The 13261-nt window shown below is 47.6% G+C and overlaps 1 protein-coding gene across 1 annotated transcript in view; it reads left to right on the top strand.

Moving 5' to 3' along the window:
- The window catches only part of LAMB1 (laminin subunit beta 1), a 77123-nt gene that overhangs the window by 38847 nt on the left and 25015 nt on the right, over window positions 1-13261 (top strand). The window contains 7 exon segments of the mRNA XM_003130269.5: window positions 27-231; window positions 1197-1340; window positions 1557-1788; window positions 5317-5480; window positions 7586-7810; window positions 8877-9091; window positions 9830-9926. Coding sequence (XP_003130317.3) covers window positions 27-231; window positions 1197-1340; window positions 1557-1788; window positions 5317-5480; window positions 7586-7810; window positions 8877-9091; window positions 9830-9926 — 1282 coding nt within the window.

Below are 13261 nucleotides of genomic sequence, written 5' to 3'. Positions count from 1 at the left end.
AGTGTGTTCTTCTGGTTTCTTCCTAGCTTGTTCTCATGCCGTTCTGTAAGTCACTGGACATTTTCACCGTGGGCAGCTCAGGAGATGGGGTGGTCACCAACAGTGCCTGGGAAATGTTTCAGAGATACCGATGTCTGGAGAACAGTAGAAGTGTCGTGAAGACACCAATGACCGACGTTTGCCGAAACATCATCTTTAGCATTTCCGCCCTGTTACACCAGACAGGCCTGGGTAGGTGTGACCACTGCTGCTCCTGCCCTTTGTTTCTCAAGAACCACAAGTACACTTGGCCTCTCGAGGTACTTTGGCGGGTGTGTGCCCTGCAGGTCTGAGTTAGGCAGTTGGCACAAAGGAAATCATGTCTCAACTACAGTTGGCCTTTATTTTATTAAGAGTATATTAGTGGAGTTCCCGTTGGGGCTCAGTGGTAGCCAACCCAGCTAGAATCCATGAGGACTCAGGTTCGATCCCTGACTCCACTCAGTGAGTTAAAGATCTGGCATTGCCATGAGTTGCGGTGTAGGTCGCAGACACAGCTTGGATCTGGTGATGCTCTGGTTGTGGCATAGGCCTGCAGCTGTAGCTCCTATTTGACCCCTAGCCTGAGAACTTCCATATGCTGCGGGTGTGGCCCTAATAGGACAAAATAAATAAATAATAAAGCTTTCCCTAAAAAAAAAAAAGAAAAAAAAAAGAGTATTTTAGTGACAGAGCACTGCTGACATTGGACTGTTGTCAAGAAATACACAGAGTACAGGGGACCAGAGAGAGGTCCCTGAGACTTTGCATACGCCGGGCCGGGAGTTGGAACGGAATCAAAGGAGCCACCCACACCTGAAATTGATGTTGTTTCTCTTTCAAGGGTCACTGGGCTTGTGTTGAAAGTCTTGTGAGAGTTGAGCTTTGAAGGAGAGAGAAAACCTTAATGACATCCCTTCTAGAGAAACTGATTTCATCTGTCACTTCTGGTCCAGGCTGTTTCCCTTGCACCCATCTGGGGGAGGATGGGGCTTTAAATGGGAAAGGGGAGTTTTGACTGAGCCGAGGTCACAGCAGAGGGATGGGAGAGCCTACACAGACCTGGGTGGGACAAGCTGTGCTCATTCCTGGAACCAGGAGCGTGGGAAGTAGGGGGGAGGCTGCAGGGGGCTGGGGGTGCTGCCCGGGGTCACAGGCTCTCACCTCTCTCCTTGCAGCTTGTGAATGCGACCCTCAGGGCTCACTGAGTTCTGTCTGTGACCCCAATGGAGGCCAGTGCCAGTGCCGGCCGAACGTGGTTGGAAGAAAGTGCGACCGGTGTGCCCCTGGCACCTTTGGCTTCGGCCCCAATGGATGCAAACGTAGGTTGATGAGAAGAACTGTGACATGTTCATTCAGGTTATCTGATTCATACCAGCCTGGGTTCCATAGCTTCAGAAGGCATGCTGCACCCTAGCAATTGATTCCCGGGGCTCCGGAGCGTGCTGCCCTGGGCAGGGGGCTCCTGGGCTGGATAGGGGGTGTGTTTGAGTTTAATGAGTTTCTCACCACAGTCGCTTGGTTGCCTGCTTCTGCAGCCTGTGAGTGCCATCTGCAAGGATCTGTCAATGCTTTCTGCGATCCCGTCACTGGCCAGTGCCACTGTTTCCAGGGGGTGTATGCGAGGCAATGTGACCGGTGTTTACCTGGGTACTGGGGCTTTCCAAGTTGCCAGCCCTGCCAGTGCAATGGCCACGCGGAGGACTGCGACTCAGTGACAGGGGAATGCTCGAGCTGCCAGGACTACACCACGGGTCATAACTGTGAAAGGTACGTGGACGAGGCCTCTGGAAAGTGAGGGGAACGAGATTGGTTTTGGCTGAGCAAACAGCATCGTGGACAAACCACAGGCTGCATCTCTCCCAGGCTCCAGTCGGCGCCTTCATTTCCAGCTACCTTGGGACGTTCTAGGAACTCACTCGTTGACCCAGTACCTGTTTAGTTCGCAGCTGCTGTGTGCCAGGCACTGTTCTGGTGCTGGGGATATGGCCGAGGACAAAACCGATGTGAATTGCCCTCTTGGCGAGGTCCCCTTAGAGGTCCCCTTAAGGCTGTGCAGAAATCATCAGTCTCAGCACATTCTGGCTGAGAATGAGAGTTGTGCAATGGTAGTGCTTAATTCAGGTCAAAGTGGAAACCAAATCCAAATGGGGATTAGTCATTTTTAAATGGCTTTGTTTTTCGAAACGTTTTTTGCAAGGATAGTTTCCAGGAGCCCACATAAAATGTGCTAACGTAGACCTGTTCTCCAGTTAGCAAATGTTAATTGAGTAATTATTGTGCATGTAGGATGCTGTGCCAGGGATGGTAAGAACGGGACATAGAATGTGCCTCTAATAACATTACAGCCCAGCTCAGGAGATAAGAAATAGGCTGTGTAAAAAATTTACATACTGGAGTTCCCATCATGATGCAGTGGTTAACGAATCCGACTAGGAACCATGAGTTTGCAGGTTTGATCCCTGGCCTTGCTCAGTGGGTTAAGGATCCGGCGTTGCCAGGAGCTGTGGTGTAGGCTGCAGATGTGGCTCGGATCCAGCATTGCTGTGACTCTGGCGTAGGCCAGCAGAAGCAGCTCTGATTGGACCCCTAGCCTGGGAACCTCCATATGCTGTGGGAGCAACCCTAGAAAAGGCAGAAAGACAAAAAAAAAAAAAAATTACATACTGATTTACACTATCCATTATTAATACAGACAGACGTGCTATTAAACCTGCTTGTTTGGGAGTGTTTGTCTCCACCTTACACATCAGTAAATCTTCTCTCTTCTAATATACTTCTGTGCTTTGAGAGATTTTTGTTTAAAATTTTTCAATAGATGCTTTAGCCAATGCAAGAGTTGCTCATCAGTTGAAGGAAAAATTGTTAGTGAAAATTGAACGTGTGACCACCTATGGCATGAAGATATGCGTGGCAGCAAATATGTCCCACTTGGCTCTATGCTAGATGGTATTCAAGAGTTGGGAGTTCTCTTGTGGCACAGTGAGTTAAGGACCCAGTGCTGTCACTGCAGCTGAGCTCAGGTTGCTGCTGTGGCACAGGTTTTGATCCTTGGTCTGAGACCTTACACATGCCATGGACATGGAGGGGGGGAAGGGGAGAGGGTGGCAAGGTGGGTGGGGGGAGAGGGAGAGAGGGAGAAAAGGAAGCATAATTTAAAAAAAAGAATCTGGAGAGTCCAGGGAGCTATTTCTTGGAGTAGAAGTCAGTCCTTCCAACCACAAAATTGGGTTGTAATAAGATAAAAGGAAACAATTATACAAGATTGAGAAGGAGAAATTAATATATTCCTATCATCTGCTGTTTTCTGCATTGTTTTTCATTACTGTTCTTTTGATGGGAGATGGGCAATGAATTTGAGAGAGAGAGAGACAGGCGATGAGAAAATCAGCTGAAAAAGGGAAAGAGGTGGCTGGGGAACACAGGTAAATGGTGGTTGTCCCCAAGGCCGATTTGAAATCAGGCACACTGTAAATTTTATTTGTAAAACAGCTTGGTTTCTTTCAGGAGAGCTTGGAAGGGTATAGGAAGAGAAAAGACTTTTAGCCTGAGTATGGATGACAAAATATCATTAACGTGTTTGAGATGCTGCTGTTGCGTTTGAGCTGATTTCTCATCATTCTTTTCCTCGTTCCGAGATAGTCAGTTTCAATCCCATGAATTTCAAAAAAAGTTCTAGGCTGATTTTTCTCCATGTGTGTAGCAGGGAAGAAGGAAGTAAATGAGGGCTGCTTTTCTATTGTGATGTATGTGGATTTATTTCACCTAGAAAACCCGTATAAATAACTTTCTCAGAAACTGTTGCTCAAAATTGCTTCATCACTGCCAGTTCCCACAGCATGAAATTGGGGCACATGTTCTTGTATTGTGTCTGGGTTGAATTAGAAAGTTAATTTCCTCTGAACAACTTTCCCCTCCTATTTCTTCATTCTTTCCCCCTCTCCATTTGAAAAATACCACCTCTAAAAGAAAAGCAAAAGAGAAAAGCAAACTGAATTGGAAGTTCCAGGCCCAGGTCTGCTTCTAAACTGCTCTGTAACCGTGGGTGAGGTGGCTCACCTCCCTAAGGATCCAGCTTTCTGGTAGTGGAATAACTAGGTTGAACTAGAGGATATACAAAGTTCCTTCAGGCTCTTATGTTACAGGAAGTAAAAAAGTAACCCATGGAGTTCCCACTGTGGCTCAGTGGTAATGAACCTGACTAGTATCCATGAGGACATGGTTCGATCCCTGGCCTTGCTCAGGCTCAGTGGGTTAAAGGATCTGGCGCTGCCATGGGCTATGTTGTAGGTCGCAGTTGTGGCTTGGATCCCGAGTTGCTGTGGCTGTGGCATAGACTGACAGCTACCACTCTGAGCTCTGATTCAACCCCGAGCCTGGGAACTTCCAAATGCCTCAGGTGCGGCCCTTAAAAAAAAAAAAAAAAAAAAAAAAAAAAAGGAAAGAAAAAGAAAGAAAGAAATCTAATTACCAGTCATGTTGAGAAGCAGCATGACATTGTAAAAGAATTCCTGGCTAAAAGTCAGGAGGCTGAATTCAGATCCTGGCTCATTACCAATTATTTGTGTAAGCTTTGGAAATCATTTAAGCTCCACGGATGCCTTATCTGGAAAGAGAGGAGATGGGACCTGTTGGGTTTGGAAACTAATAAATAATACCTCTCATCCCGGAGAGACAGACACAAGGGTCATGCAGGAGAGTATCCTTAACAGCTTTATTACTGGTAGAGGCTGGATTGCAGAATATGCCACCATGGGCTTGCTAACAAACTGCCCTTCCCAGGCATATGCAGAGAGAGACCACCGTAAGCTCTCTTTCCCCTGTGCCCCTCCCCATACTCCTTAAAGCAAGGAAGGAACTGGCCAGAATGCCAGGGCAGGCAGCTAACAGGGTGATAGGGTACCTGTAGGGAGATGTGTGTCTTCCTCTGCAGAGGAGGGAATGAGGGTTCAGGTGAGGCCAGGGGTGTTACCCTAAGTCTGTGGTCCTGCAAGTGGGATTCCTGGACTAGGAGCATCAGCATCACCTCCTCAATCAGCAGTGGGGGGAGGGGCCCAGTAATCTGGGTTCTAACAAGCCCTCGAGGGAATTCTGTTTGGAGCCAGCGCTGGAGCCACTGCTCTCCTGGAAAGTCCTCCATGTAGAAACATGAGGGTTGGGGAATGGTGTTCCCAAACAGAGAGCGGGGTTTCTTAGAGTTTTTTTTTTTCTTTCCTTGTGATAGATTTCTTACTGCTATGGTCCATGATCTTCTCTCTTCTATGGTCCATGATCTTATCTCTTCTATGACTGATGTAGGTGCTTGGCCGGTTACTATGGAGATGCCATCATTGGGTCAGGAGATCACTGCCGCCCTTGTCCTTGCCCAGATGGTCCCGAGAGTGGACGCCAGTTTGCCAGTAGCTGTTACCAAGACCCTGTTACTTTGCAGCTTGCCTGCGTCTGTAATCCTGGATATATTGGTAAGTAATGTGCGGACTTGGCAGAGGACAAGAGGTGTCTTTATGAGGTTAGTTGGTACAGGGAGAGAAGAGATGAGGAGTGAGCCAATTTGGTTGCATTTTTAGGATCCTTAATTAAAAATGAAGCAAATCTGAAATATAGAAGATGCTCTTTTCCTGTTTGCCATGTGGGTAGAGTCAGTTCTTGTGTCGTTGTGATAATCATGTTATAACACGGAGCCGGATAGTAAGTTCATTTACTGTGTCTCTGTTAACGTTTTTCTGTTCTTAGCCAGTAGAAAGATTCATTTACATTTGATTTCTCCCTTCCCTTAGCCAGCAGCTAGTGGAAGAGTCTCAAAGTAGGGAGGTGGCCAAAGTGTGGGTAGAAGAAAGAAAAGACTATCCTCTGGGAGTCCCCAGACAACAGCGCTGGTCAAAGCTGGATTTATTCTTCACTGTTTATTATACTCGCATTACCGTCAACATTCATGGATTGTAGCTCATTGGGAATACAAACTCTGTTTGATTTCATCCTTGATGCCACTGTTTGAAATCTTCATTATTCTTAGCCATGACTCAATTTGCATGTAGTTTCAGGATTCCCTTCTGTTTTTTTTTTTTTTATAAGATCAAATATCGTGTTTGTTCTTCTTTTGATGTTTTAAACATGGTTCCTGTTTACACAGTTTTAAAGGTTACTTTTCATTTGTAATGATCACAAAATATCGGCTGTATCCCCCGGGTTGTACAATCCATCCTTGAGCCTGTCTTACACCCAGTATTTTGTACCTCCTATTCCTTCACCCGTGTAGTGCCCCTCCCTCCCTCCCCACCGCACCCCCGCACTGGTAACCACGAGTTCTCTTGTATCTGTGAGCCTGTTTCTGCTTTGTTATATTCATTTGCTTTATTTTTTAGCTTTCACATACAAGTGATAACACAGTGTTTTTCTTGGTCTGATTTATTTCACTAAGCATAATACTTTCCAGGTCCATACATAGTGGTTCAATGGTCAATTTCATTCTTTTTATGGCTAAGTAATAGTTCATTGTGTGTGCGTGTGTGTGGTATATATATGTGGTATGTGTGTGTATATATACGGTATATATGTGTGTCTATACCATATCCTCTTTATCCATTCATCTGTTGATGGGCACTTAGGTTGTTTCCACCTCTTAGCCTTTCATAGATAGGGCTTCTGTGAACACTGTGGTGCGTGTATCTTTTCGAATTAATATTTTCAGGATTTCCTTTTTTTTTTTTGTCTTTTTGCTATTTCTTTGGGCTGCTCCTGTGGCATATGGAGGTTCCCAGGCTAGGGGTTGAATCGGAGCTGTAGCCACCAGCCTATGCCAGAGCCACAGCAACTCGGGATCCGAGCCGCGTCTGCTACCTACACCACAGCTCACGGCAACGCCGGATTGTTAACCCACTGAACAAGGCCAGGGACCGAACCCGCAACCTCATGGTTCCCAATCGGCTTCGTTAACCACTGCACCATGATGGGAACTCCCAGGATTTCTTAAGAAGGGAAATTGGGAGTTGTCTTGTGGCACAGCAGGTTAAGGATGCAGCATTGCCACTTCAGTGGCTTGGGTCACTGCTGTGGTGTGGGTTCCTTCCCTGGCCTAGGAACTTCCAAATGCCATGGACGCTGCCCTCAAAACGGCGAGGCAGAGGGGAGGAGGATGGGTCATCATGGGGGGCTACATTTTTCAGGTTGCTCATGGAGGAGCAGAGATCTTTCAGTTAATATAACCCTCGGATTACGATTTAACATGAAGCTAATCTTTACCCTGTGAGATTGTTATTTCGCTCCTGGTTATCGCCATCCCTGTGTCATGAAGAGCTCAAGTCACATGTGCCAAAACTCTCAGGACTGTCCATGCCCCACCCTGGCATCGGACCCAGGCTGCAGCAGTATCACTACAAAGATGGTGCTTCCCTTACGACAAAAACCAGTCCCCCCTACCCCCCGAAGCTGTGGTCATCCTTGGCTCTGTGACTAGTGCGCTGGGGGCCTCGGCCGCACCTGGGCTGTCTCTCTGGGTGGCAGGAGCGTTGGGGACCGGACCTTTCAGTGGGCAAGCTAAAGGTCCCCTGCTGGTTTCATTGGCCAACAGGCTCCAGATGCGAGGACTGTGCTGCAGGCTTCTTCGGCAATCCCTCAGAGGTGGGGGGGACGTGTCAGCCTTGCCAGTGTCACCACAACATTGACACGACGGACCCGGAAGCCTGTGACAAGGAGACTGGGAGGTGCCTCAAGTGCCTATACCACACCGAGGGGGTGCACTGCCAGCTCTGCCGACTTGGTTACTATGGCGACGCTCTCCAGCAGGACTGTCGAAGTAAGACATGCAGCCCCTTTGCTGGCTCCTCATTTGTTGGAATGACTTCCATTCTCTTCCTCCTCTTTCTTCTCCTCTTCCTCTTTCTCCTCCTCCTCCTCATTGGGGGATTTTATTCTTCAGGGGTTTATTTCATCAGGGAAAATGCATGTTCAAGAGATCAAATTTCACTGGCTTCCAAAGAAAGATGAGGCTGGTTTCTTTTTTCCTTTAAATCTTCATTTCCTGGGAGGACTGAAGCACTGACTGTGGCCCAGAACCTGAGGGGGAACCAAAAGCTATGCGGCTGTCATCGTGACAAATGCCACCCGGTAGAGCCTATTGATTTTACGTGCTGGCCCTTGAACTTGCTGATGGGCTGGGACTTCGTATCCTACTCTGCATACCCACCTTGGTGCTTTGCTTATGTCATCGATAGGTAGCGCCTTGCAGCTTAAGGAAAAGAAAGAGATGACATCTCTGAAGCTTCTCTTTCAAAACTCGTCATTGCTCTCTTATCGAGAGATCAGCCAGCATACCCTGCCGCCCACCCCACCCCTCTACCCCCACCCCAGGCCCCTGTCTATGTTGATGCAAACATGTGTGGAATGTTGAAGACCAGCAGGACTGGATTCCTTAAAGCCTTCCTTTGCTTAAAGGCTTCTACCTGCTGCATCTCACACATCCATTACTGCCCTTACGGCCGTGTTCCCGGCCAGGAGTCTGAAATCATTAGGTAGCTCCACCCCCCCAGTTTTAGCACCGGTTCAATCCTCCCGTTTTACAGTGATTCACTAACAACTTATTAAATCAGCAATTTTGAAAACACTGCCGGGCAGAACATGTCGGTGTGCACGTCTGCCTGGGAAATGCCAGAACTGTGTAGAACGTGGTAAGAAGAGGAAGAGCTACAGTATTAGATTTTTTTCAGAAATTGCCTCCATTCCTTTCCCAACGCATTTGCATTTCCAGATCAGAATCCGGAGCGGGAAGATGGTAGTGGTTTGGTGTAGCTAACTTCTGCATTGTCTGTATATTTTCCAAATGTGACTCTGTAAATAAATCTGGCCATGTTGTTCTTTCTCAGAGTGTGTCTGCAATTACCTGGGCACCGTGCAGGAGCATTGTAACGGCTCTGACTGCCAATGTGACAAAACCACCGGGCAGTGCTTGTGTCTCCCTAACGTGATCGGCCAGAACTGTGACCGCTGTGCGCCCAACACCTGGCAGCTGGCCAGCGGGACAGGGTGTGAGCCATGCAACTGCGATGCTGCTCATTCCTTTGGGCCTTCTTGTAATGAGGTGAGTGAGGCAATGTGGCCGGGGTATGGGGGGTGGGGGACTTAAGGAACTAGGACTTGGAATCCAGGTGACAGCTCTTTGGTGGCTTGGCCCCAGTTAGAGAAGGGCAGGCCTCTGTGTGGTCACCGCTCTGCACCAGGGCACACAGCTTGGCAGACCCAGCCCAGACTGGATGTCCTCCCTCACTTGACCCCCTCAGCTAGGACCATGTAACCATACCCAGAGGACCCACCGGGAACGCCTGCAGCGCTGCAGCCTAGTTGCCCCAGCTGCAGGTGCAGACTTGCTTTCGCTGGGACAAAGGAGGCCACTTCTCTTCAATACCTGCTTGCTGAATCAGGCTTTTCCCCCTCGGCCGCACAGCCTGAAAAGCACCACCTGAGCGTAACCAGCGTTATAGACAGCGCTCTTGTTCGCTGACACACAAAACGGCAGGCGAGTTGCAGGTTGGTCTAGGCTTGTGAGCGATGTGTGAGGACACGATCGAGGACACAGGTGGATCAAGGGTGACGTGCTCCGGGCCTTCCCAGCCCCAGTTGTGGGAGAGAAGTTAGGAGATGCCAGCCTGGGGCCCTTGGCGCCAGGGACGGAAGTGAGAGTCCCTTTTCCTCGTCGGGCTATGAGGCCTTCTCAGGCAGATGGTTCAGTCCCACTCCCCTTCACTGGCCCCTGAAAAGGGCCATGCAGCCCTGCTGCTGCCCGGCAGCTCATCTGACCAGGTCTGTGTTCTGGCCGCAGTTCACAGGGCAGTGCCAGTGCATGCCTGGCTTCGGAGGCCGCACCTGCAGCGAGTGCCAGGAGCTCTTCTGGGGAGACCCCAGCGTGGAGTGCCGAGGTGAGGCGCCGGTGTCAGGGTGCCGGGTCTTGGGTCGAGCGGAGGGGGTGGTGTCTGCAGGGCTTTTTGTCAGCTCTCCAGTACAGTACAGGTGAATTTGTCTGTAAAAACTCTGCTTCATTATTTAAAAAATTCATGCTCATTGTTTAAAAACAAAAACCCAACCCATCTAGCCCTGTAGGTGGTAAAAATGGACCTGCAGGCTTCCAGCTTCAGTCCCCAAGGTCAGCATGGGCAAGCATGCATACACACCCCAGATACACACAGAATGGCTTTATTTTTAAATTACGTTTTTAATTGAAGTATAATTGATTAACAGTATTTTAGGTGTACATCAAAGTGACCAGGTTATGTATCTTTTTCAGATTCTTTTCCCTTCGAAATTATTCCCAAATATTGAGCAGCATTCCCTGTGCTGTACAATATAGCTCCTTGCTGGTCACCTATTTTATATATAGTAGTGTTTGTGTGAATCCCAAATTCCTAATTTATTCCTTTCCTTCATCCTTCCCCGTTGGTAACCATAAGTTTGTTTTCTATGTCTGTGAGTTTATTTCTGTTTTATAAATAAGTTCGTTTTTATCCTTTTTTTAGATTCCACATATAAATGATATCATATTATCCTTGTCTTTGACTTAGTATGATAATCCCTAGGTCCATCTATATTGCTACAATGGCATAATTTCACTCTTTTTTATGGCTGAGTAATCAGAAGGGCTTTTTAAACATGCTTTTAACCAGGAGTTCCCTTGGTGGCGCAGTGGTTAACGAATCCGACTAGGAACCATGAGGTTGCGGGTTCAATCCCTGGCCTTGCTCATGGGTTAAGGATGCGGCATTGCCGTGAGCTGTGGTCTAGTTTGCAGATGCGGCTTGGATCTCAAGTTGCTCTGGCTCTGGCGTAGGCTGGCGGCTACAGCTCTGATTCGACCCCTAGCCTGGGAACCTCCCTATGCCGCAGGAGCAGTCCTAGAAAAGGCAAAAAGACCAAAAAAAAAAAAAAAAAAAAAAAAAAAAAAAAAAAATGCTTTGAACCAAAATGGGCTCATATTCACCATAGAGTCCTGCAAATTGATTTTCCCCACTTTGAACAGTATTTTGAGGCCAGCTTCCTTGTCCGCACATAGAAAGCTAAATGTTCTGGTGAGATGATTGCTCCCAGTGAATCAAGCAAGTGCTCCTGACCATTCAAGCCCTTGGCCTGTAACGTTTCCATCAGCGGGAACTGGAGGTAACATCCCAGAGCCTTTGTACACAACAAGCAATAGGCGACAGGGGCTTCAGGTCTGTTAAACCCCAGATTCCCGCCTAGGCTTACGATTAACTAGGACGCAGAGGGGAAACCTACTCTTGTCTTCTAACAAAAACCTCTTATGATCATGTGAATCAGAAGGATTGCTTAATTTTTAGGCTGTTGCAATTCTTTTTTTGACCTGCTAGGTGATTTTTCCGATCGTAAAGCATTTATGGAGATGATTTTAATAGACTGTTTCTATTCTGTTTTCTGCTTCTTTTTTTTTTTCCCTCCTGGGGTTTTCTTCCCTATGTTTTACGTTCATAACTATGGATAAATATCTTCTGTAGTTTATTTGCGCTTTGATATATTTTCTTCATGACATATCTGAAATTTTAGGTCCCTGTTGGACTCTACAATAAAAAAAAAAAAATCTTTCCTTTTTGGATTCAACTGTAGCAAGAAATAATAGCATGGATCTTCAAGTTAGTGGCTCATGCATGATCTCCTACCAAAATTCAGAAGCCTAAATACTGTGTGTTCCTTCAGAGTCAGCCTGTCTCTTCATTAATAGCCAGAAAACTCAAGACAGTGGTCATGACCAGAACCAATGGCCTATGATTTGTTTTTTCATGCACAGTGTAGCTGGAAGGGTCTCTGTCAACATCTCAGAGATTAATGTTCCAACAGAGATGATAATGGCTGTGTCGATAAGTGTACTTTTCTTCCTCATCCTTCAGTCCAGATGTTGGTTCGGAATGGATTCTGATGTCCTCACTTGTGCTAGAATGTCTGTGACATGCAATGGATCACTTGCTCCAAGATGGTTTTTCTCTTCCAAGTAAAATCCTGCTTAAAACTTGGTTTCAGAATTCCCGTCATGGTGCAGTGGAAATGAATCTGACTAGGAACCATGAGGTTGTGGGTTTGATCCCTGGCCTCGCTCAGTGGGTTGAGGATCCGGCGTTGCCGTGAGCTGTGGTGTAGGTCGCACACGCAGCTCAGATCTGGCGTGGCTGTAGCTCTGGTGTAGGCTGGCAGCTACAGCTCCGATTAGACCCCCTAGCCCAGGAACCTCCATGTGCCGCCTGTGCAGCCGTCAAAAAATAAAGGCAAAAAAACCCAAACCTAGTTTCCCCCCGGGGCTCTACCCACTACTCTGTTCAATTCCTCAATCTTGTGCTGCTCCGAGGGCTTGATTTTCTCCAGATAATTGTTCTATCATTGCTGATAGCCTGATTCTGTCAGCATGTGTCATTGGCAGAATCACTTTGGCTGCCAAAGCTTCCTGACCTTTTGCTGCCTCTAAGCTCTGCGAGCATGAAAAGCCTGTTACCCGGAGTCAGAGTCAATCAGAGGATTGTTCATTTAATACTTAGAACTTTGCCCTCACCCTTTTATCTTTAAACTCTTGCCTCTACGTCTGCCAGAGGAATCGTGGCTCCCAGGAACAGTATCAACTGGCTCAGGTCAAAAGTTAGATCATGTTTTAGAAGCGAGGAAAGAAATCTCTGGCCAACGTCTTGGTGCGTTTTCTCCAAAAGAAAGGTCTGCCTGTTCTATCAGAAACTGTGGGGACCCAAGTGCTTTGGACACCCTGTGGAGGAAGCTTGAAACTTAGAGAGTGCCCAGAGAGGGTGAGGACTGGCTTGAGTTGGCAGGAGGCTTGGCCAGCTGCAGGCCTTGTGTACCCCGGGTGGCCTTTGGAGCAGGACCGTGTGATCTGATGTGGGCAGGGATAAAAATGCAGGAGTGGATGGATTTCAGGGCTCATGGTACTAGAAGGCAGTGACCAGGGGAAACGGGAGGACAAGAACTTAAGGGACATGGTCCATGGACCAGCAGGGACAAGAACAGGGGTCATCTGAAATTAGGTGGAACTATGGGGAGAAAAAACATGACCACTTTTCTCAAATTACATCATTCCTTGCCCAAGAGTCTTTAGTTTCACATCTTGCAGTTGAGCAGGGCCCACATTTAGGCTTCCGGGGACCACCTCACTAGCAGTGCGCTTATAGAAAGACGTAGGTCATTGCTAAGTAGCCTCCTTATGGAAAACGCAGTTATGTGAAAGACCAGCTCGTAGAGCCTCCGACTCCTG

The sequence above is a fragment of the Sus scrofa genome, chromosome 9, assembly GCF_000003025.6.
Source record: "Sus scrofa isolate TJ Tabasco breed Duroc chromosome 9, Sscrofa11.1, whole genome shotgun sequence".
Taxonomy (NCBI): domain Eukaryota; kingdom Metazoa; phylum Chordata; class Mammalia; order Artiodactyla; family Suidae; genus Sus; species Sus scrofa.
Note: the sequence above shows the minus strand (reverse complement) of the source record. Positions and strands in the feature narration are given on the sequence as shown.